The 23,661-nt window shown below is 42.7% G+C and overlaps 2 protein-coding genes across 2 annotated transcripts in view; one reads left to right on the top strand and one right to left on the bottom strand.

Moving 5' to 3' along the window:
- LOC147015911 (uncharacterized) overlaps positions 1 to 23,661 on the bottom strand; it is a 215,507-nt gene that overhangs the window by 93,115 nt on the left and 98,731 nt on the right. The gene's annotated exons all lie outside the window — the stretch shown is intronic.
- Positions 10,256 to 11,472, top strand: LOC147015912 (uncharacterized). The gene is made up of 3 exons (XM_085849169.1): positions 10,256 to 10,670; positions 10,772 to 10,927; positions 11,252 to 11,472. The coding sequence occupies exons 1-3, from the start codon at positions 10,271 to 10,273 to the stop codon at positions 11,416 to 11,418; spliced, it is 723 nt and encodes a 240-aa protein (XP_085705295.1). The 5' UTR covers positions 10,256 to 10,270; the 3' UTR covers positions 11,419 to 11,472.

Genomic DNA, 23,661 nt, shown 5'->3' with positions numbered 1-23,661 from the left:
ACGATTTAGCCAGTGTATGCCGACCTATGAAAAATGTTTCTTAAACGCTGGGACACGTCGAATACGGTATGGGTAAGTTGTGTATACGTTAGGAGCACGATGAAAAACAATCAAGTACGCTGGCATATTACGTGGTACGTCTAGTACGTCGTGAAATTTCAAGCATGCTGAAAATTATACGATGTACTCGACGTATGGCTCACAATTTCCGAATACGCTGGCATAAGTTCTCGGCAACACTCCGCAATCGTTTACGCACGTCGGCCACACGTTACTTGTAAGTTACTCATAAGTCGAAACACGTCGAGGTAATGTTTGGCATACCCGAAACTTAATTTTTAACCAACGAGTAACGTGCTTTGAACCTATGAGTAGCGTGCTTTGAACCTATGTGTAACGTGTCTCAAACACACACTGGCGTATGTAGACGAATTTGATTGACGTCTTCCGGTCGACCACAGAACTTACTGAACGTGTTTCTAACTTACAGCTACTGTTTCATGGTGTATTGGCAGCGTTTAGGGGAATTGGTATATACAAATGGGCTTCACAAGAGGAACCCGTCAGTGTTCCAGACTCCATGTTGAGTAGATGTCAATGTCAGTAGCAGTGGCAGTCGCAGTTGCAGTAGTAGTAGTAGTAGTAGTAGTAGTAGTAGTAGTAGTAGTAGTAGTAGTACGAGAGAATTTAGTGATGTCGATGTTAGTAGTAGTCGTAGTTCGAGAGAATTTAGTGATGTCGATGTTGGTAGTAGTAGTTCGAGAGAATTTAGTATTGTCAATGTTAGTAGTAGTAGTAGTAGTAGTAGTAGTAGTAGTAGTATTAGTAGTAGCAGTAGTAGTAGCAGTAGTAGTTCGAGAGAATTTAGTGATGTCGATGTAAGTAGTAGTAGTAGTAGTAGTTCGAGAGAATTTAGTGATGTCGATGTTATTAGTAGTAGTATCAGTAATAGTAGTTCGAGAGAATTTAGTGATGTCGATGTTAGTAGTAGTAGTATCAGTAGTAGTAGTTCGAGAGAATTTAGTGATGTCGATGTTAGTAGTAGTAGAAGTAGTAGTTCGAGAGAATTGTGATGTCGATGTTATTAGTAGTAGTAGTAGTCGTAGTTCGAGAGAATTTACTGATGTCGATGTTGGTAGTAGTAGTAGTAGTAGTAGTAGTAGTAGTAGTAGTAGTAGTAGTAGTAGTAGTAGTAGGAGTAGTAGTACTTTCAAGTAACGTGTTGCAAAGTGTGAACAACGTTCGTGTAGCGTGCTTACAAAACGTTACTCATAGGTTAGAAATAAGTTTCGGGTACGCTAAACATTACCTCGATGTGTTTCGACTCATGAGTAACTTACAAGTAACGTGTATCAACGTGTCTCAACGATCGCATAACGTACCGACAACTTATGACCAGCGTAGCGGAACGTGTGAGTCATACGCCGGCATACGTCGTAAAATTTCAAGCATGAAAAAATTCGAGGAAAACCCAAAAGTTCAACGTTTAAAGCCAGCATACTACCACTTATGGCAGTGTTTTTCAGCGTGGTTTTAACATATACAAAACGTACCCATAACGTATTCGACGTGTACCAGCGTTTTAGACAAATTTTTCATAAGTCGGCATACGCTGGCTAAATCGTCAAGGTGTGACAGCGCCTTAAGGATGGTTATTCAGGTTCACATTCAGGTAGCTTTATGGTCTTCAGATTATTCCTCCATTAAAATATTTTTGTACACAGAGATCGATGCTCGTGGATTGCTGAATGACGGGTGGGTGACACTGACAGCGATGGAGCAGAGAGATTTGGCACACAAGGGAGGAGGACAAAATTACAAAATCCTATGCACGAAAAATCCACTTGCAAAAGTTCTACATATTCAAGTTGGACAATGAATGTCACATAACAATGTCAATGTAATTGTAATGATGGTTGAAACGTTAACAAATTTCTCGACATTATTGTTCACAAAAAACGGCTCACATCAGAGCGATGGTGGTCCTCTCGACCTTTCCGGCCACATTATTGCTGGGCACACCATCTCATGGAAATAATTGTAAAACCACATTGAACTAAGCCAAGCTGTTCCCAACATAAATTGCAAGAAGGAATGTGGAATAAGATTCAGGAATAATAATAAAATTTGGCCCATCAGGCCAATGTAACTAACCTTGCTGCTACCTTGGCATAAAAATATCTTGCCTTCATCCAGATTCTCATCACAAGTCAGTGAATGAACACCATTCATCACCATAAAAAAGTGACGGTTCAGGGTTCAGTTTTTAAACATGGTAATCTGACATCATCATGGCTGCATGATGCAATTTAAAATCTATTTTACTGCTGTGCTTCAAGTGGCATCACTTGCATCCTCTGGGATGAAAAGTCGATCAATTTGTCTATTTTTGGTGTGTGTAGCTGGCCTTAAATTCATCACATTTTCCTGAACACATTACAGCACAAGTTGCAAAACACCCAAAGGGAAGGGAAGCATGTGAGCCACATCAAATGCACCTGCGTCCCGCCAAACATTGGCGCTTACAAATCAGGATGCTAGCGGGATGTGAGGAGGGAATGTAGAGAGACTGTCATGGCAGAGGTCGGGGGGGAGGGGGAGGGAGGATGGCAAGGGTTGAAGATAAGACCATCATGATAATTTCTTCACCACAAATGGTGGAACAGTGGATGCACAAAACACGCTCATTAGGGCCGCTGTATTTACGATTCTGCAGCGTGGTGCTGGATAAAGGCAGCAGGCGGCCACGGCAGTGTTTAATAAATGCGGTAATTTTCAGCGTCTTTCATCCCGGTGCACGCTGCGCAGCTGCGGCCCGCCCCAAAATTAATTAGCAAATCGATCCTGGCCCTGGTGACGCCGGTGTAAATTTCATTTTCCTTCCTCAAACCCCTTAACCCAACCCTTCATCCTTAACCCATCCACCCCCCAAACATCCATCCCAGCTCCAACTTCGCAAGCCCTTATACCTTCACCCTCCCTTACCCTTCCCCCACTTTGTTCACTTGCTGACCCAAGGACTCCCTTTCCTCATCTTCTCCAAAGCCTTTCTCCCTCTTCCCCTCCAACCCCAAGCCATTAACTTATTTACCTTTTATACTTCATCCTAATGGACACAAAGTGAATAGCTGACCCTAACGCATTATTATATAGCATGTTGCTTGTTCTGGGTGGCTCTGTGATTGCATTGAGCATGCATTCGGTTTCGGACGAGCTTCGCTAATCGTATGCAATGCTCACTGACTGTGCAGTCACTGTTTTTTTTGTTTTTTTTTCAACTGAGGCTCTTCCAATGGAATCCAATGTGGGTGCTTGAATTAAATATTAATTAAAGAGTAGGTATCCCAACATGGTTGGTCATGCTGTGCTCCACATCTCCAAGAAAGTGTAGAAAAATAGAAACTGTAGTTGTGGATGCCACTTATTTAACAACATGGGTAAGCATAAGGATCTCAGTGGTTGTTTTATTCTCCTGTACTATATATGAACCAGACTCGGTGGCATAATGGCTCGAGCATCTGCGAGCATCTGTCTGCCCTGAGTCTGGGAGGTTGGTGGTTCAAATCCCGGTCAAATCATAGCAAAGACTTAAAAAAATTGGAATGTTCTGCTTCCTTGCTTGACGCTCAGCATTCAAAAGCACAGGGCATGGATAAACAATGCTGTGAGGGCAATGGCAAACCACCTGGTCCCAGTATAACCCCTGCCAAGAAACTACCGAGGTGGCACCAAGCTTCTGTAAACACGGTGGTACATCAAATCAAAACCACAGAATGAAGGTGCTGAGGACCATGTTTACGAATGGATGAGCAGCATGTCTATACTTTCTTGGCTTCCTTTTGTAAGAATGTACTTTGCTTGTGTCATTGATCAATTGAATTAATTATGCTCCTTAGTGACGTAACAATAGCTTTGATATAGGGAGCTTTTGCAGCCTATCTCTCAAATGAGTGGTTTGGCTGATGAAGGTGACTATCGAGTCATCCACTTGCAATGAAAAAAGCTTGGAGAAAACATATATTAGCAAGCAAAAAGAACTAATGGGGATTGCTAATGGATTGGACAAATTGTGTGAAGTCACAGACATGTAACAGACACAAATCATTGAAACATACTGACTGCTCTCTTGACCTCAGGAGCTTTGGCGGATCCACATTGCAAAAGGTCCTGATCATTCTCGACAGTTACATCAGGTTAAATCGGACGTTTTCATCTGTTACTCACACCTCTGCAAACGGACATGATAGTGGGTGTTCAAATCCTACTGAAGAAGTGTGTTTACTCCTCTTTCCTGCGAGTCTACAAATCCTTCTCTATCAGCCACCTGTCATCTGCAGGGAAAGTAGCCCATGTCACATCAATCCATAAGAAAGGGGCAAAGACTGACCCTCTGAATTAGAGGCTGGTTGAGCTTCATGCCCCTAATCAGCAAAGTGATGAAGTCCATCATCGGTGAAGACCCTAAGTTATAGTTGTTCTTTGGTCACTGACAATCAAACTGTCATATTTGTTCCCTGGTCACTGGCAATCATTTCTCCACCAAAGCTTTCAACCCATTACATGCTGCTCCTACTAACTCAAGAGTGGATGGATTCTCTGGATTTCAAACATGAGGTCAGTGCTTTGTCCCTCAGCATTTCTTGCGCTTTTGGAATTACACGACACCCTCGTTCCCTGTTTGCCAAGATACCTTTTCAGGTATTCGTGGTTCACTACTTTCCTAATTTGAGGGCTTCCTCCACAAATATAAACAGCATAAACTCTTCATGATCTTCTGTCCCCCACACTGCCTCTGGAAGCATGAGCTCCCTTGGACAGTATCATTCGAAACATCTTGTTGCTCATAAAAATCAACAACCTGTCTCCCTTCAGAGGTACGAGCATTGAACCCATCTCTTCGCTGAAGGTAGTCGAACAACACAACATACATATATATGTATGTATGTATGTATGTATGTATGTGTGTGTGTGTGTGTGTGTGTGTGTGTGTGTGTGTGTGTGTGTGTGTGTGTGTGTGTGTGTGTGTGTGTGTGTGTGTGTGTGTGTGTATGTTACAGTCCAGTAATATAGTTTATTGATATAGTCAACATTTTTTTATTTTTTTTAATTCCAGAAATATTTTGTTAACTGCAGGCAACCCAGTGGTACTTTCAGTAGTTTGCACACTCATTCACCAACAAACAATATTATTAATTAGTTTTATGTTCCCAGGGATCAGATGTTACATCATTTTCTTTTTCAAGTTGCAAAATGCAGTTCTCACCGAGTCATGAATAATGCACTGCTCTGAAGGCCTCTCCGAGCACTAGACATAACGCCAGCCATAATGACGTCCCAGCAAGAAAAGCATGACAGACAGTGGGACGGATGGACTGACAGAGAAGTCCGGATACTTTAATAAATTGTTGCGGATCCGGGGTGGCGGGAATCTGACCCGGTCCTAGGTGCCAGCCTCGCCACCGCCGTCTCCGGGAATCTATAACGCCGGCCGGCTCGGCACAGGCCTCGGGTCACGCGTCTTCAATCGCGATACCAACGTAATCCTGTACCTTACCAGTTGGGGAGATAGAATCCCTGGTTACAGACTGGCTTTGTCAGAGACCGAGCGGAGTCTACCAGTCTGTAACCACTTTTTGGTTTTTTATGCCAATCGAACCAATCGTTCCTCGACACGACACGAATTAATCCATAGCGGCAACTGCATAAGAATTAACCAGATTTATTGGGGACATCAGGGATCACAACACCAGCAATAAACACGACAATGGTTTTATTAACAATCCACCTGTTCTTAACTAGGGGACCACGGCTAAAGGTTTCGAGGGGATTCTACGAAATATGCCTTATACAACACGTTCAAACAAACAGCATGCATGCACACAGAGTACTTGGTGATGGCTCATGGATGAGAGGACCGTGTCCAAAAGCACGAATGTCGCTCGTAATAAGCGGTGGTGTCCACGGGTTCAAACTCCCGCTCGAACGCGCCGCGTGGCAAGATGGCGGCGCGGTATTCTTCCTCCTTTCGTCACCGCGTGCACGGTCTCCACGTGCTCTGACCTCGCGTAGGGTCGAAGATGGCCCTCAGCTGATCTTTCTCACTGTCCAGTACACAAATCCCGGCCTGGCCTGTTCTCCATACAAGGCCCAAGTCGAGGTCCGAGTTCCACAGGCGGATCGGCAAACGTGACGCGCCGTTGCCGTTGGTGAGTAAGGACCGTCCGAAGGTCCGGCGTCTCCTCTCCGGCCTTCCCGCCTCGAAGCCCGACTCCCGCTTCGTCCTCTCACGGTCAAATCACCGACGTGCAGGTCAGGTTAGTGTCTCTCCCGGCAGATCCAACATGGTGCCTCCTTCGTTCGCTCGCCTCGAAGCGACTCCGAGCACACCTCGAGAACCCAGCCGTACCTCACGCACAGCACTCCTTTGTTTGCTCGCTTCGAGACACGAGCACTCCTCTCAACTCTGTTCTGGCACTCTGTTCCATTCTATTAAACCTGGGCAAGGCCCTTCCTTGTCTTTTTCCATTTGGTGGTGCCAGGTATAACTCGCTGGCTGGGGAATGTAACTACTACTAGTCCTCTTTGCCTGCTTCCAATCGGGGGTGGAGGACACTCAGTGACCTCGGGGTTCACCTGAGCATGCTTCTGGCGCTCCTAACGAAGGGGTGGCTCTCTCTAGCCCCCTTACTGTGCCCTCATAGCACCTATACTGTGCTCTCATAGCACCCATACTGTGTTCTCATAGCACCTACACGGTGCCCTCATAGCACCTACACTGTGCTCTCATAGCACCTACACTGTGCTCTCCTGGCACTGAACCTACTGTGCTCTCCTGGCACCTCTGATGGCCTTCACCTACCAGGAACCCCCAAAGCCCTGCTGCCCTGTTTCCCGACTCACCAACTTCCCATACCTATTTTCTATTTTCCTATTGCCTATTTTGCCTATTTTCTGACAGAGTTAATTGATGATATAAAGGAGATGAGTGAAGAATATGACGTTAGGGACCCTCCGATTTCAAAAACCTATGCTTTGAAAAAATTCCTGACTGAGAGATTTGGAGATGCCATTGACTTTCACTTGCTGGGAAACCGGCTGGTCGTCCACTTGAGTGCAGTCAATCCACTTTCGTACTCTGCGGCTACATTACAAGGAAATGGACTTCGTCAATCTGATCTGACCAAGGCATTTGCTAGGGCTAATTCGTCGAAAACTTTCACAGAGGGAGGCTGTAAAATGTCGGTTAGAACCAGACGAACTGTTTACTCTACTTGATAGTCACAGACCACTCCACTGTATTTACAATGCCATTGCTTGGTCAATCAATCCCAGGAGGTCAAGAAACACATTTGGATATGCCACTGCCTCTAGGGTTGAAGCCGAGAAAATTTCGGCCATAGCTGAAAGTTGGGAGAAACTGGTCAATGGTGAGCGTTCTCCAATAGGAGTTGCTATGAGTTTAACCATCCACAGGATATCAGGCAGCAAGGAAGCCACTCAACTCCTAAACCGATGTGGCATTGGAGTATCGTACACGGATGTTCGTGATATCAATAACATCTGGGCAAAGTTCATCTCGATGGAGCATAAGAGGATGCTTCCTCCAGGTTTTACCGCAGGGCAAAGTGTGCATATAACTTTTGATAACTCTGACGGGAAACAACAGACTCTAACAGGAGCTCAAATCACCCACCATACAACTGGTACAATATTCCAGGCTGTCTGAGCAGATGATACCCCGACCAGTACTGCCTCCAAACAGGAACAGTTCAGTCTGATTGACCAAGAGGAGCCAGACTATGGAACATTCAAAATCCCAAAGAAGAGAGCACCTCCTCCGTCGTTTCCTGACTTCAATGATGACTACAGAGATTCAAAACTTCTAGCTGATGCTTTGCAACGAAATATTGCGTGGGTTATTGTTGGAACAGTGGGTGATGATTGCCTAGAAGAATTCTTTCCAGCGGTTGATAAAGATGTGCTAGGGCCTGTAGGTTCTTGGACTTCATTCATGAAAACTGTGACTGACTGCTACACTACTAAGTGCAAATTGGAGTATCTTCCTGTTGTTCCTTTGCCTCCAGCAGACAATGTGATTAAATGGTACATGGACATGATCAAACAGATAGCAGACGATCTTGAATTGGACTATATTTTTGCACATGCAGATGAGGCAATTAACAGCAAAATGTTGATCATTTCATGGCTAAATCAGAAGAGGTACGACAAAATCATACCACTCATGGGAGGATTCCACACCATTTTGGTTACCTGAAAATTCTCTTCAAGAAGTATGGATGTCTTGGTTTTAAGGACTGGTGGGTAGATTCTGGAGCCATTGCTCAAGCGTTTGAGGGACGTCACTATGCACAAAGCATTCGTCTGCACAGACAGTCATTTGAGGTGCTACTGAGACACAGGATGAAAACACAAGATGTTGGTTCCAAAATGAATGAGACATCCAGAGAAGTGATCGCCAACCTCAGGAACGATCCAAGTCCAACAAACCTTCAATCACTCCTTGGGTTACCTGTTTTCTAGGAAATTTGTGCCACATTGATGCACTCAGAAGGAACACAGGCCAAGATGATGGTAGAGTATCTGAAGGATGTATCAGCGATGTTATGCCTTATAGCAGCCGTGAGGAAGAAAAGTATTGAAACACACCTTGCAGCAGAGCGAACGCTTCTTCCAAAGTGCTTTGCTTTTGGGCATGTCAACTATGCTAGATACCTGACATTCCAACACGTCAATCTGCAGAATGTAAAGATGAACCACAAGGATGCCTGGGATGACCTGGTGGAAAATGGATTCAGGGGATCTTTGTTTGGTGAACCTTTTTCGACAATCCATGGAGACTTGATCACCGAGATCACAATCAACAGAGAGGTGAAAGTTAGGGGTGGTCCAATGCAAGATGGTTACAGCACTAGCAAGCAGACAACAGATGCCTTCATAAAGACAAGTAAAGTCACCTTATGGCAAAGCTCAGAAAAACGCTGAAGGATAGGTTGGATATCCTAACCTCTTCATCTCACAAGGAAACAACTATAGGAGCAAGGAAACAGCATGAGAGAATGGTTCAGAGCCTCGTCATTCAATTGGACAAGTACTTTGACCCTTTTCTGATTGGTTCAACGCGTCATATGAAAACTGGAGTGGAAATCGATCGAAGTATTGTTGGTGGATTGTTGTCATCAACCGAAGTAGGGGAGAAACGGTTCCAAGACTTCGTCAACCTCAGACTCAAGGCTACTGGAGAAGGCACAATAAATTTCTTTGACAAAATTGTGAATCTCAGGATCAAAACGGGCCAAGAAAAGGTCAAGAAAGAGTCCAAGGCAGTGAACATTATCAAAGAGGATCGACAAGCATTTGGTGTAATGGTAGGAATGGCAACCTCCCCTGAAGAAGCGCATTCGCATCCCCTAACATCTGTACCACTCGCCCTTGCCACACCAGAGAGAGACCTCCGTCAAGGTTCGAAATCAGCACTGCGAAACCACATTATTGAGGAATCCTCTTCTGCCACAGAGGATCAACCACCAATTCGAGGCAACTGGCTGATTGATGGAATGGCAGCTATTAGGTCAATCCCATCTCAACAAACATGGGGAGAATTCGCTGACATTTTATTGAAATTCTGCTTACCACCAAGTCAGTCTAAGCCAAATCAGCTTGGAATCATATTTGATTCATACAGTACAGCCATAACAAAGCAGTTAACCTAACGGCGCCGAGGAACTTCTGGTAGAAGAATTCACATCAAAAGCCCAGAGCAGAGTATGCCCGGTGCCAAAGATTGGGACTTATTTCTGCACAATTCCGAAAACAAGACAGAGCTGATTCAATTCCTCGTTGGCTACGACAAGACCAATTCAGTCAGATCAAAACTAGGAATTCCACTGATTGTGACAGAAGAGAAAACTTGGCTGATCACACGAACTGATGTTCAAAAGTTCGAATCCTGCAACCATCATTAAACTGACACCTGGCTTGTTCTTCATGCAAGCAAGTCTGAAGATCCTGTTATCATCAGAGCTACTGACACACGTACTGGTCCTCCTGAGCTATGCCTATTCCATCTGTAAACCACCACATAACTGGTTTATGAAGATTGACCATCGTTATGTTATTGTGAAGAAACTTACAAATCATTACTGGAGAAGGCAGAATAAATTTAAAAATTCTTCTGGCATATCACAGCATCACAGGATGTGACACAACATCATTCCCATTTCGCATTGGCAAGGTCAAGCCATGGAAGAAAATGTTGAAACAGGAAAAGTGCCATCTACTTACGCAGCTGGGCAGATCCCACCAATCTGTTCAAGATGTTGAGAGTGCTAAAAGCTTCTTTAGAACTTGCATGTACTCTGGAACGGAACAAGAAAGCTTTGTTGGGACAAGGATCAGAATGTACAACAGCCAGAAGGTGAAATCTAGTTGCAGCATCCTTCCAGATGAGAATAGCACCAAACAGCATCTCAAACGAAGTGACCTGCAGGCATGGCTATGGAACCAGTGTCTTAGGCAAAATATCGAATATCCTTCCATCACTGACAGAGGATGGGAAACTACTGAGGATGGTATTAAACCAGTATGGTTCACCTGTCCACAACTACCTCCAACACTGGCAAAGACAAAGAGCAGGAAAAGACGAATTCAAGGTATTACTAAACTTCTTTGGATCTCTAAACAATGCAGTTCATCCCAATATAAGTTGCTCATAATTCGTCCAACCATGATTAAATTCATTTGAAGTAAATAGTCGATGTTCCTCTTGTGGGTCTCACTGACTATGATGCCGATGAAGACGATTCAACAACAGAAGAGAGAAGCCAGCTTCGACGGAAGAAGATAGACAGGACTACCAGCAGACAATCAGAAGACAGAGAGGTCTATTGTGGAAAAAGAAAAAAGCCAGGTAAAATCTCAGAATACCCCGAAAGTGATGATTTAATCTCATTTCAATGTTGTGGGTTTGTGCATCCTACATATTATCCAAATTTAATTTTGCAGAGGGTTACATTGAGAGTGCCAGAGATGCCAATGTCCTCACAGAAGGAGGAAAGCCGCCTCCACAAAGAAAGAGGAAGACTACAAGCAACTCGGAAAATTTTACTGGCATTACCGACAGGATTAAAATCCATGGTAAGTAATTCAGAAGTGTCCATTTAATCAAAATGTTACTTTTTGTATGATTTCCTATTTCTGAATCCTGGATAAAATTTTGCTCATTCTTTTATAGGAGATGGTGCCAAGGAAACAGCTGAAGAATCAGGAAGTGACGAGGAATACGAAGGAGATGGAGAAAGTTCTGAAACTGATGATGACATGGAAGAATGTTCTTCAGATAACTGCGGACTTGATTCTGACTTTGAGAGTGAAGACAGCGATATAGACCTTAGTGACTGAGAATTGAAAAGTTTCTGTGCTTTTAGAACTGTGACTTTTTAAAACAATAATAACTAAGCATCTGGGATCATTGAGAGGGGATAAAAATACATTTCAATTCGTGTATTTTTTTGGACTAATCCCAAATAGCTTCTCGAACATTGAAATCTAGTATGGCACAGCGAGGAGAGGTCGCTGTACCTAATATGACGTCATTTTGCTGTCATTGAAAATTTATGGACCAGTGATTAGAATACCACATTTCTATCCGATTTTAATTCATTCAAAATAAAAAGTTTGATAAAATTTGAAATTATGGGGGCTATCACATTGCTATGACATCATTTCGACGTCAAGGAGACGTCACAGAATAGAAATAAAGGGTTATTCTGGTAGTTTCGTGACATGTTTCTATCTGTTGGTAATACATTTATGGGGTGTAAAATCCACCAGAAAAAAGTTTGCAGTACATTGAATTTCTGATATCGATCCGTCGACTATGACGTCATTTCAACGTCAAGGAGACGTCATAGAACAATTCCAATATGATATTTGTGTCGTTTGTCATCATGTTTCTATCTGTTGGTAATACATTTATGGGGTGTAAAATCCACCAGGAAAAAGTTTGCTGTGCATTGAAATATCTGGGGCAGCCATATTGGATTTTGGCTGCCATATTGGATTTGCGGCAAAATTCAGGGTGGCCCGGAAGCTTATTTGAAAGAGTATGTTCCAAAGTACATAAATCAGCAGAGAAAACCTTGACTGGAAAAAAGGGAAGTTTTTTCCCTGGCAGAGACCTGTCTAAAAACCACAAGTAGATGAGGAAGAATTAGAAGCACTAAACTCTCCCTTATAAAGTTACAATGTAATGTTCTCAACATTGATTGGTTGAGAGAAAGTAAGCTAGTTGGGGTGGTTTTCATGATGACTCGAAGTTAACTGTGGGAGAGTTGTCACACAGTCAAGCCATCATATTCAAAATAGATATAAAGTTCGGACAAATTCTTTCTGACCACAAAGAATGGGATTGCTTGACCTGATGGATGAATGTGTCCTCCATTGCACGAAGGTGAGCTAAACTGCGTCCTCTACTCAGGATTTTAAACCAGCCAATATGACATTGCTCTGCACACTGAGGACTATTCAGTCAATGGTAACCAACTGCAGAGGCACAGGGAATAGTTGTCATACCATGTACATTCTTACAAGCCCGAGTTGGTTGTCTCTGTTCAGATGACTGACCCGTCTGATCCCCAAAGGGACGTGCTGTGAAAGGCAGGCAGAACATCTTTTTGGACTGGTGGAACCAACTGGCGGTTAGTGAAAATCACTCGTGGTTCAACAGCATAGTAAGAATGGAACACTGAGGATTTGTTATTTTGAATATGATGGCTTGACTGTGTGACAACTCCACCACAGTCAGTTGAGTCATCATGAAAATTACCCCTCCCCCACCAAATAGCCCTCAGATAATTAGCATTATGTTTACGCCTTCTCATTATTCATGATGGTCTATGGTTCCACCAATCAGGTAATCCCATCCTTTCTTTCTCTCAATCAATCAATGTTGAGGACATCACATTGTAACTTCATAAAGGAGAGTTTGGTGCTTCTTCTTCATCTGCTTGTGGTTTTATCCTGAAGGGTGCAAGTCGAATAGCTTTGATAATGTCTATTTTATTGAAATGCAGATTAAAAAAATTTTGATCAATCAATTAATTGATTAATTACTTAATTATTATAGATTTATTACTTATTTATTTTGTTTCTCATCTGGGCAAAATCTCAGACACCTTTTCAGCGAGGAAGCTGATATTTGGACAGGACAGTGAACAAGTGATTTGGCTATAAAGGGTATTTTGATTTATTGATTAATTATTCATTTTTTGATGAATTAATTTTTCAAAAAGTTACAGATTCGGGTGAAACGGTGGTGGTTTCGGTATACTATTAGCCAATTGATAAAAAAAATAATTATTTCACAATTATTATTAGTTTATTTTAATCATGCAATGAATCAATCAATTATTGCAGACTGCTCCCTCTCAATTTTGTCTCCATGTGCTGCACGGCGGTATCGCCGGGTGCCAAAGGCGCCCTGGCAATGCCGCGCGCTGGAGGATATGTTATTTATTTATTTGGCATGAGGGTGGTGTTCTTTGAATGCACCTTGACTTGTTATTAATTTATATTATTATTATTATTATTATCATTATTATTATAACTAGTGCGGGCCCGTACATGCGTGCCTATATGTGCGTGGCCACACGTGCGTGCCTTTATGTGCGTGGCCGTATGTGCGTGCCCGTCCGTGCAACAAAAAAAACATTTTTATTGTGACGTCAATAGTGATGTCATAGCACCGTGTCCTGTCATTGGTTGATAAATAAATGGCCATAACTTGGGAACCGCTTGTCCGATTAATATCAAACCTTGAAAAGGCACATCCTCTGGTCCCCAACAATATTCCTGGCAAGTTTCAATTAGACCGGACCAGGGGTTGTCGAGAAACGGCGGTCGCAGACACACACACACACACACACACACACACACACACACACACACACACACACACACACACACACACACACACACACACACACACACACACACACACACACACACACACACACAGAAGCACAGAAATTGCTGGAATTATAGACTAGTGCGGGCCTGTATGTGCGTGCCCATAGGTGCGTGCCCGTACGTGCGTGCCCGTACATGCCCATAGGTGCGTTCCCGTACGTGAGTGCCCATACGTGCGGGCCCGTACGTGAGTGCCCATACGTGCGGGCCCGTACGTGAGTGCCCATACGTGCGGGCCCGTACGTGAGTGCCCATACGTGCGGGCCCGTAGGTGCAAAAAAAAAAATTGTGACGTTATTGTGATGTCATAGCACAGTGTCCTGTCATTGGTTGGTAAATAAATGGCCGTAACTTGGGAACCGCTCGTCCGATTAATATCAAACCTTGAAAAGGCACATCCACAGGGCCCCAGCAATATACCTGGCAAGTTTCAATGAGATCGGACAAGGGGTTGTCGAGAAACGGCGGTCGCAGACACACAGACACACATACAGACAGACAGACAGACACACACACAGAGATTGCTGGAATTATAGATAGATTATTAGCATCATCATCTTTAAATTAAGTACAATTAATGATATTGGAAGAACTAGATATTTTCCTCTCAATTACCTTTTTTTTAATTTCCCTTTTACCCCAAAACAATTTGCACTGCAGAATAATTGTCTGAAAAAAAGTTAATGGTGTTTACAACAGCAAAAAAGCTTCTGATATTCGATTGTTTCTATTTTTGCCTTAATCCTTACATCACTTGAAACATTATCCCCTCTTTTCATAACTATTTCAGACATCATGTGTGGTGCATTATGCAATGTGTAAAGAAAGGTTGAAATACATGTTAGATGCCAGACCATTGCAAGGCCAAACATCACTTGTTTTTTTTTATGCCTGTGCTTATATCTTAATACAAACTTCCCAATACCTGAAAGATGATAGTGAGACATGTATTGTGACCTGCACCTTGAATCAATCCTCTTAATTGTTGGATTCTGGAGGATTATAGAATGTACTGTATACTCTTCTTCTTTCATTTGTAGCACAAGGCTACTGGGTAGCATCATTGGCTGAGGGCGTAACTGTTCTGCTCGCTGATGCAATGCCCTCTGTAGGTTAGAGCAAAAAATTGGAACTTGTTCAGGGTGCTGGCGATTGCTCAACGACTCTTCGCAAAGGACACCATGGAATCTTTAACATCTAACAACTTAGGGACTTCCAGTTTAACGTGCACCCAAGGGAGGGCACTCAAATTGATGCCGAGACCTGCCTGCGAGATACCAGGATGGCAGTTTGTAGCTGGCCCCTGATTCGAACCCTGGCCAGACCGTTCTGAGGTGAGTGGTACAATGTATTGTGGATTGTTAATGTAAATTACACATGATCACAGATTGAACAAGAAAGTAAATGAACAAGAAAAAGAGCAATCAGAGATTGCAGACCCTCATCTGGACTTGTTTTGTGTGGTGTATTTTGTGTGGTACTTGCGTGCTGGTGTGTTACGTAATTAATAAGATGTAATTAGAACTGCCACTTTATAACTGCTGGCAGTGATGACCAGTTACCAAGACGTCCTGCTTTGATCGGAAACCTGACCCTGACCCATGACGTTTTATTATTATCATTCAATTGAATTCAGAATGGGATTAAAATATATTCAATTCAAATCAAATGGAAGACCAAATAGGTGCAGTCCTGTATTGGAGTAATCAGAAGGAACCCGAACAAGCAAAAGCAAAGATGAAGTCATCAGGAGGAACCTGGATAGGATTTGCATTTTAGCTGCGACTCCTCTACCTTCAAACCCATACAGGCACAACCAAGTGAGCCTTATTCGAAAAATAAAAACATACAAAAACAAAAAGAACCAAGATCAAAAAATAAATAAATAATTCTGGCTGCCAGACCATGCATCTGATCAAGTTTAAATTTATTAACCTGTTTTCCCCATTACTACTCGATCATAATTGTGAAGTTTCACGTCAATTGATTAAGCTGTTCCAGAGAAAACATTATTTAATATTTTTCTCCAATCCAATATGGCTCCAAAACCATTTGACCTTTCAATTATTCCTGAACAAACTTGTGCACACAAGGCTTGTGGAACATTTGTGTGAAGTTTTCCCTCGATCTTTGCAGCCATTCTGGAGAAGAATTTTTTTTATAGGTTTTAGGGTAAATCCAATATGGCTGCCAAACCATGTGACCTACGTCATATTTGTGAACCTTTTGTTCCTCATGGTTAGGCGATCATATGTGCAAAGTTTCGCCTCGATTTGTCCAGCCACTTCAGAGAAGAAGATTTTTTGAAGGTTTAAAAAAAACAATATGGTTACCAGATCATGTGACTGATGACATCAATTTTTTTTCTTTTCTATGGACCATTTTATCCCAAGATGACCCTCCAAATTTTTCATATTGATCAGATGTAGTGTTCTACACATGCAATCATGACATCATAACAAAGACACCTATGATGTCATAAAAAATCACTTATTCCCATCGAGGGGTACTTTCCGTGTGCCAAGTTTCAATTTTCTCCTTTGTGTGGCTTCAGAGATACAGGAGAACAATTTTTTTTGTTATTTTCCAACATGGCTGCCACACCACGTGACCTATGTCATCATAATTATCATTCAATCATTATACATTAGTAGTTGCTCCTATGGTGAAAATTTTGTTTCAATCTGACGCGTTTGCAGAGTAAAACACCAAAGTTCTGTGCGGACAAACAAACAAAGATAGACAAAGAAACAAACGGACTCAAATGCAATACCCTCTCCTTCGGCGAAGGTGACAAAGGCAGGATGTAAGGAAAGGGGAGAGTGGTGAGGAATTTTACAAAAGGCGATAAAGGATGGAAGGTGGGAGAATGGACGATAGGTGAATGTTTGGGGAGTGGAAGAGAAGACAAAAGGAGTTGGAAGGAAAAAAAATGTAAAAGATAAAATGGACGGTCGGCTTAAGGAAATGACATCTCTGGGGGTATGGGGAAAGAAAAAGGGAAATCAAAGTGAAAGAGGTTTAGAGTTGGGGTGGTAAATTCCATGATCTCTGCATACGTACTAATTTAATGGCCCCATGATCAATCTTTCCAAGCTTTGCTGCAGTTCAGTGTTCATTTGGTCTGAATGAATAATACTGTGTGCTTTATTAAAGTAGACTTCTCATGAGAGTAATGGTGTCATTTAGCTGAGGACATTAGTGGTGACCAAGAGTGTGTTGATGGCGGCACAAACACCCGACTACAAAGATAATTGTCATTAGATACCACGAGTTCAAAGATGTACCTTATTAAGCATTGGCTGTTCAATTAAATGATGTCGAACCCACAAATGTTTTTGGCACTATCACTTGCATTGCAGATCAAGGTGTTGCTCTAATAATTATATACATCGATGATTTTGTTTTTTTTTAATTCAACGCAAGTGTGTAATGCAATAACCATTCCTAATTTACAATGCAATAGAGATGAAGTGACCAATAATTACAATCAAATAATGATCAAATAATGTCCCATGCATTTCATAGAAATTCCATTATATTTCTGATAGATTTTAAATTATCTTCATTAAGCTAAAGATCAAACGGGTCTCCTCCATTGTCCAAAGCCGTTTTTAGGCATTTTTAAGTTTATGAGAACACACAAAACAGCAGCGGATGGAGTTCCTGGTGTCCCACTTAATAATACTGTATCCAAAAATTGCTTTGTGCGGATACAATGCTCACAATCAATTCAGGTTTGTCAATCGACGTTTTAGGAAAGAGAGTTTATAGAATGTGGATAGATGGAAGTTTAATTACAATGTATTACCTCTGACTGACTTCTCGCTCATATTATTGTTCACATCAATGGAGAGTCCAAAATCAAACTCCCTTTGTTTAATCGGGGCACCGAAGCACAGAATGGATTGAATGAGTCCCCTTATTTTAAAGATTTATATTTTCCAATCAGACAGCTTGCTTTGTGTTCTTGCTTTTTTTGTTGTTACGTCCACCCACTGAAGGTGGGTGGAGGTTATTGTTGTGGATCTGGGGATCAAGGCTCACCACGTGGGGAAGCACTTGGGTCCCTCCCGAACGCCCAGTCCTAAGGCTGCCGGGCACAGATAACTCCGTGTGTGACCATTGATGTGATTGCTAAGCAACCATGAACACCGATTGGTATTGTCAATCCTGGCAGGGTTACATTACTTCACATGATACCTTTCCTGTGGACGGCTGCACCAACCTCAGCGCACACCCAGATTACTGCCGAGCGATACTGTGAGTGCGCGCTGGCTAACCAGAGCAAATGACGTGGGGTAGAAGGACATAAATGTATATTGTGAAGTTGATGTTGCCAACACACTCCACAAGCTCTGACCGACCAGCGCTCCAGATTTCTCCCCACACTTTCAATGAAAAACCACCGTGTTTGACAGTTGGCTGCAATTCGTTTAAAGAGAACTCTTGACTGGGAAGTCTCCGGACCCATACAAGTCGACTGTCAGAAAATAGAGCAAATTGGGACTCATCTGAAAAAAGCGACAGTTTTCCAAAACCCCAAGGGTCTGGTGGCCATCTTGTCAGCCCACTTCTTTCTCCTTCGAATGTTGGCTGGTCTAAGAAGAGGTTTTCTCCTCGCTGCTCTCCCATAGTAGCCCAGTTGATGAAGGCATCACACGGCAGTTCTTGAGCTAACTTGGACCTCCTCTGCAACATCTGCTGTCTTGCAACAGGGAGTTTTCGTAATGGACCGCTTCACAGCTCGAAGACACCTTTCTGAGGGCCCATATCGACCAGAACAGGAAGCTGTGGATTTCTTGCCTTCGCTGGTGAATTGCACAATCACCTGATTGACCTTAGAAAGAGGAATGCCAATGTTCTGAGCGATCTGACGCTGGCTTACTCCACATTCCGATTGGCCAACAATTCTTCCTCTTTGAAAATGGCAAAGGTCGTGTACTTCCTGGATTCGAGGCATAGTTAATTGTCACACAAGACCCAGGAACTCGTTTCTGCAAATAAATAGTTGAATATTAGTACAAATTGCTGAGTAAAACTTGCTTTATACAGATGAAATGAATAAATTAAAGGTGTCTATTTACTTGTCATGTCTCTCTCTGTACAGGGCATACAGAAAGTCAAAACCCCCCTCTCAAAATTTTCACCTTTTGTTGTCTTATAGCCTGGAATTAAATTTCATTAAATCAGACTTCTTCCATCGTTATTTACACATCATAACCCACAACTTCCAAATGAAAAATAAATTCTACAAATTAAAGAAGATTAATTAATAATACAAAAACGAGAATATATTGGAAGGACAAGTGTCCACCGCACTGAGTTAATACTTGGTGGAAGCATCTTTGACAGCAATGCAGCATTGAGTCTCTTCGGATCGTCCTCTACCAACTTTGCACACCTTGATCAGGCAACACTTGTCATTTCTTCTGTACAAAACTGTTCAAGTTCAGTCAAGTTGTGTGTGGGTTCGTTGATGGGCAGCAATCTTCAAGTCGTGCCACAGATTTTCGATTGGGTTTAGGTCGGGGCTCTGACTGGGCCACTCAAGGACATTTATCTTTTTGTTTATTAGTCACTCCAGTGTAGCGTTGGCTGTGTGCTGCGGGTCATTGTCATGCTGAAAGGTGAACTTCCGTCCCAATTTCGGCTTTCTTGCAGAGGATAGCAAGTTTTTCTCTGGGATTTTTCTGTATTTTGCTCCATCCTTTTTCCCTTTCATCCTGACAAGTGACCCAGTCCCTGCTGATGAGAAACATCCCCATAACATGATGCTTCAGGACACAACCATGCTTCACAGTAGGGATGGTGTTATTTGGGTGATGTGCTGTGTTTGGTTTGCACCAAGGGTAACGTTTTGCATTTAGGCCAAAAAGTTCCATCTTGGTTTCATCAGACCACAACATTTTTTGCCACATGGCTTCAAAACATCTGGAGTGGTTTTTTTTGCATACCTCAAACAGGACTCACGGTGTGAGTTTTTGAGTAATGGCTTCCTTCTTGCCACTCTACTGTATAGGCCAACCTTCTGGAATGCTTGGGATATTGTTGTCACAAACACACAGTGATCTGTCTTTGCAATGAAGGCATGTAGCTCTTTCAAAGTTGCCATTGGCCTCTTGGTGGCCTCTCTGATCAGTCCCCTCCTTGCTTGGTCATCCAGTTTGGAGGGATGGCTTGATCCAGGCAGTCTTGGTGGAACCATACACCTTCCACTTCTTAATGATTGTCTTGACTGAGATCTAAGGGATATTCAAGGCCTTTGAAATATTTTTTCCCAATCCCCTGATCTTTGCCACACCCATCCCCTGATTTCCACAACTTTATCCCGGAGGTCTTTTGAAATCACATTGGTTCTCATGGTTGAGTTTTTGCTGTGAATGCACGACCCAGCAGAGGAAACCTACAGGAACAGCTGATTACCTTTGCAACCGAAGATGAAGGAGGTTATGTTTTCAACCCTTTGTGTCTGTGTGTTATTTGCAAAATCGAAGAAGTATCTTGGTCAGTCGATTTTGTTACTCTGTCGGTCTGTCTGTCGCCTACAGGTCACAATTTTAAATCGATCTTCAGTAAACTTCACCACATGGTAGAGTTTGTCATAAGGAAGAAGTATATTGTTTTTGAGGTCAAAAGGTCAACATAGGCCAAAAGTCAACAACTTAGGTGGTATTTCTAAAATCCTCAGTTTTCATCCAATTGACTTGAAATTTGAGGAGGATTTATATTTCAGGTCACTGAATTCCAAGAGCAAACTATTTTTGAGGTCAACATCGACCAAAAGGTCAACATCGGCCGAAATTCTAAAATTGTCAATTTTCATCTGATTCACTTGTTATTTGAAGAGGAGTTGCATATTTGGTCATTGAATTCAACCACCAATTATTTTTGAGGTCAAATTTGTTTTATGGATTTTGCACGTATCGTGCTCTGCACAACGTCTTCTTCTTGTTTGTTTGTTTGTTTGTTTGTTTGTTTGTTTGTCTGTCTGTCTGAGTGTGTGCAGGATATCAAAAAGTTGTGGACGGATTAGGACGAAACTTTGTGGACACTTTGGGTGTTTGACGAGGAATAATTAATTCAATTTTAGTGAAGATCTGAATTCAGATCCGATAATTTTTCAAGTAATTCTACACCATTGAGAGATACAGTAAGTCTAAATTAATATATAGCATGATATCTCAAAAAAGTTGTGAACAGATTCGAATGAAACTTAGTGGACACGTTGGGTGTGTGACCTTGACAAATTGGTTCGATTTTGGTGAAGATCTGAATCCAGATCTGGATATGAGAATTACTTAATTTTTAAAGTGATTGATTCTTCATCATTGAGAGATAGGGCCAAAAACGATATATAGCACGATATCTCAAAAATATATGGACGGATTCAATGAAACTTGGTGGATGAGTTTGATAGGTAACAAGAACAAGCTGATTAATTTTAGTTCGGGTCTGCATCCAGATCCGGCCTATCAGTGGGATACAAAATGTAAACTAATCAGGATAACAGGGGTATGCACTCGACTGGGAGCCCTTTCAGTCTTCCAGTTATTGTTGTTCTATTATCATAACTATACCCTCTCTACATGAGGAAAATAAACAAGTGTGATACCTGTTCATTAAAAAAAATCTGATATGCATTCCAAAATTAATAAAAAAAAATAGGGGCAATAGCCACGGACCCTCAACTGGAAGAATAATGATACTGAGGAGGAAGTCAACGTGTGATGGAATCAGCAATGTGTACCAATGAACCAATGTTATGGGCCTGGTTTTTTAATGTCGTGAACAAACATTGGTACACCATGGGTGATGAAGGTTGTGGTGAAGTTTCATCGGAATCGTGTGTGTAGTTTCAGAGAAGTTGCAGATGTTTGCGGACGGACAGATGACGCGACATCCCATTTGCTCCCCAGAACGACGTTCCAGGTAAGTTAAAAATGTATGCCGTCATAATTATATAATACTAGTGGAGAACCCACCGAATGTGATCTTGTTTCAAGTGTGCAACATGTTCTTCTGATACGGCCCTTAATTCGGGCAGTGTATAGGCAACAGAACGCTGCCTCAATTGCTCCCGAAAATAAAAATAAAAATAACCCGAGTTACGTGTATGAAACAAAAGCATGTGTACTCCTGATGTGCATATTTAATACATTGTGGTGATATAGCTCGGATAATTACAACTGCATCCCCTCAACCCCCTCCCAAACAAGAAAATGCCAAAATGTAAAAAAAAATTGTTTTTTTAACAAAACTTCATGAAATAAAATGAAACTTGCACAAGCTGAAATTAATGGGGCCCTCATTCATCCCTGAAAGTTTCAGCCTCCTTCATCAAATCCTCTCAGAGGAGGATATGGTACATACATAATACTTTACCTTACTCATGGTGTTGCATGCAGTTCTGTGCCCTACCTGGAACACAGGCATCATCCCAACTGACGGGAAAAGGGACGTTGTTGTCCCTCTCTGGAAAGGGAAGGGTAATTGCCAGGACTGCAACAACTACCGAGGGGTGACGCTGCTCTTAGTGCAGGCAAGGTCTTTGCTCGGATAATTTGTGATGGGGTTTGCCACCATCTGCTTGAGCACCAGCGCCCAGAGCAGTCAGGTTGTCCACCAAAGAGGTCAACGATTGACCGTATCCTTGCTCTTCGGGTCCTCACCAAAAACAGGTGACAGTTTTGGCAGGGGCTGCTTGCAGCCTATGTTGATCCCTCCAAAGCGTTCGATTCAGTGAATCGGGATGCCTTCTGGAAGATTCTTGGTCTTCGTGGGTTGCCACCAAAACTGATCAATCTGATGTCTGAACTACGCTCTGGTACTGTGAGTGCAGTGAGATGCTGAATGGGGAGTCGGAGCCACTGGGATTACAGGTTTCCTGGGTCACAATTAAGATCCAGGCTTTCAATGACATCTTGGATGCTTCTGTCTTGTCTGTACCTGATTGTGGTGAGGATATGTTGAGGTCACAGAGAGATTCACTTTTTTCTTTTTTTTTGTATACCTTGTCGAGGCTCGTATGAGAGCTAACACACAATGCACAGCAAGGGGGCATGAGACAAGAGTGGTGGGAGTGGGAGGGACAAAACAGTGGGGAACAGACACATTAGGAGATCTGTGGAAGAGAGAGGGATGGGGATGGGATGGGGAACATGGGGAAGAGAAGATGGACATTACAGGGACTTTCAGGAAGGAAAGCAGGGAATTTGAAGAAAGTAGGCTTGGGTGGATTATCGGTGGTAGAAAAGATCGGGGATTTGGATGGGGGATGATAAGAGGTGGTGGTGAACAGCTGTTTTGAAAGCCTGGAGGGAAGAATGGGAAAGAATAGAGTGAGGGAGTTTATTCCAAAGGTGGGGAAAAAAGAGGAATGAAAGAGTGAAGGTGAACAGTGATTCGTGATTTTGGTAGTTTTACCAGAAGGGGGTTGTTGGCGGACCTTGAGCGCCCTGTGGAAATGTGGTGGGGACAAATCGCAGAGAGAGCAGGGGGGGGCAAGGCTGCAGAGGAGACGGTAGAAGACAGAAAGACCACCGACCAACCTGTGGTGATTGAGTGAGAGGCCCAAAGACAGCCTCATTGCGGGAGATGCCAATGATCCAAAATGCCTTGGTTTCCACAGCGTGAAGCCGAGAAAGGTGGGAGGCAGGAGCACCAGCCCAGAGG

This window comes from Eptatretus burgeri, chromosome 12 (genome assembly GCF_056783735.1).
Source record: "Eptatretus burgeri isolate ZD-2024b chromosome 12, Ebu_testis_v1, whole genome shotgun sequence".
NCBI classification, from domain to species: Eukaryota; Metazoa; Chordata; class Myxini; order Myxiniformes; family Myxinidae; genus Eptatretus; species Eptatretus burgeri.
This window is presented reverse-complemented; position numbering and strand designations above follow the sequence as displayed.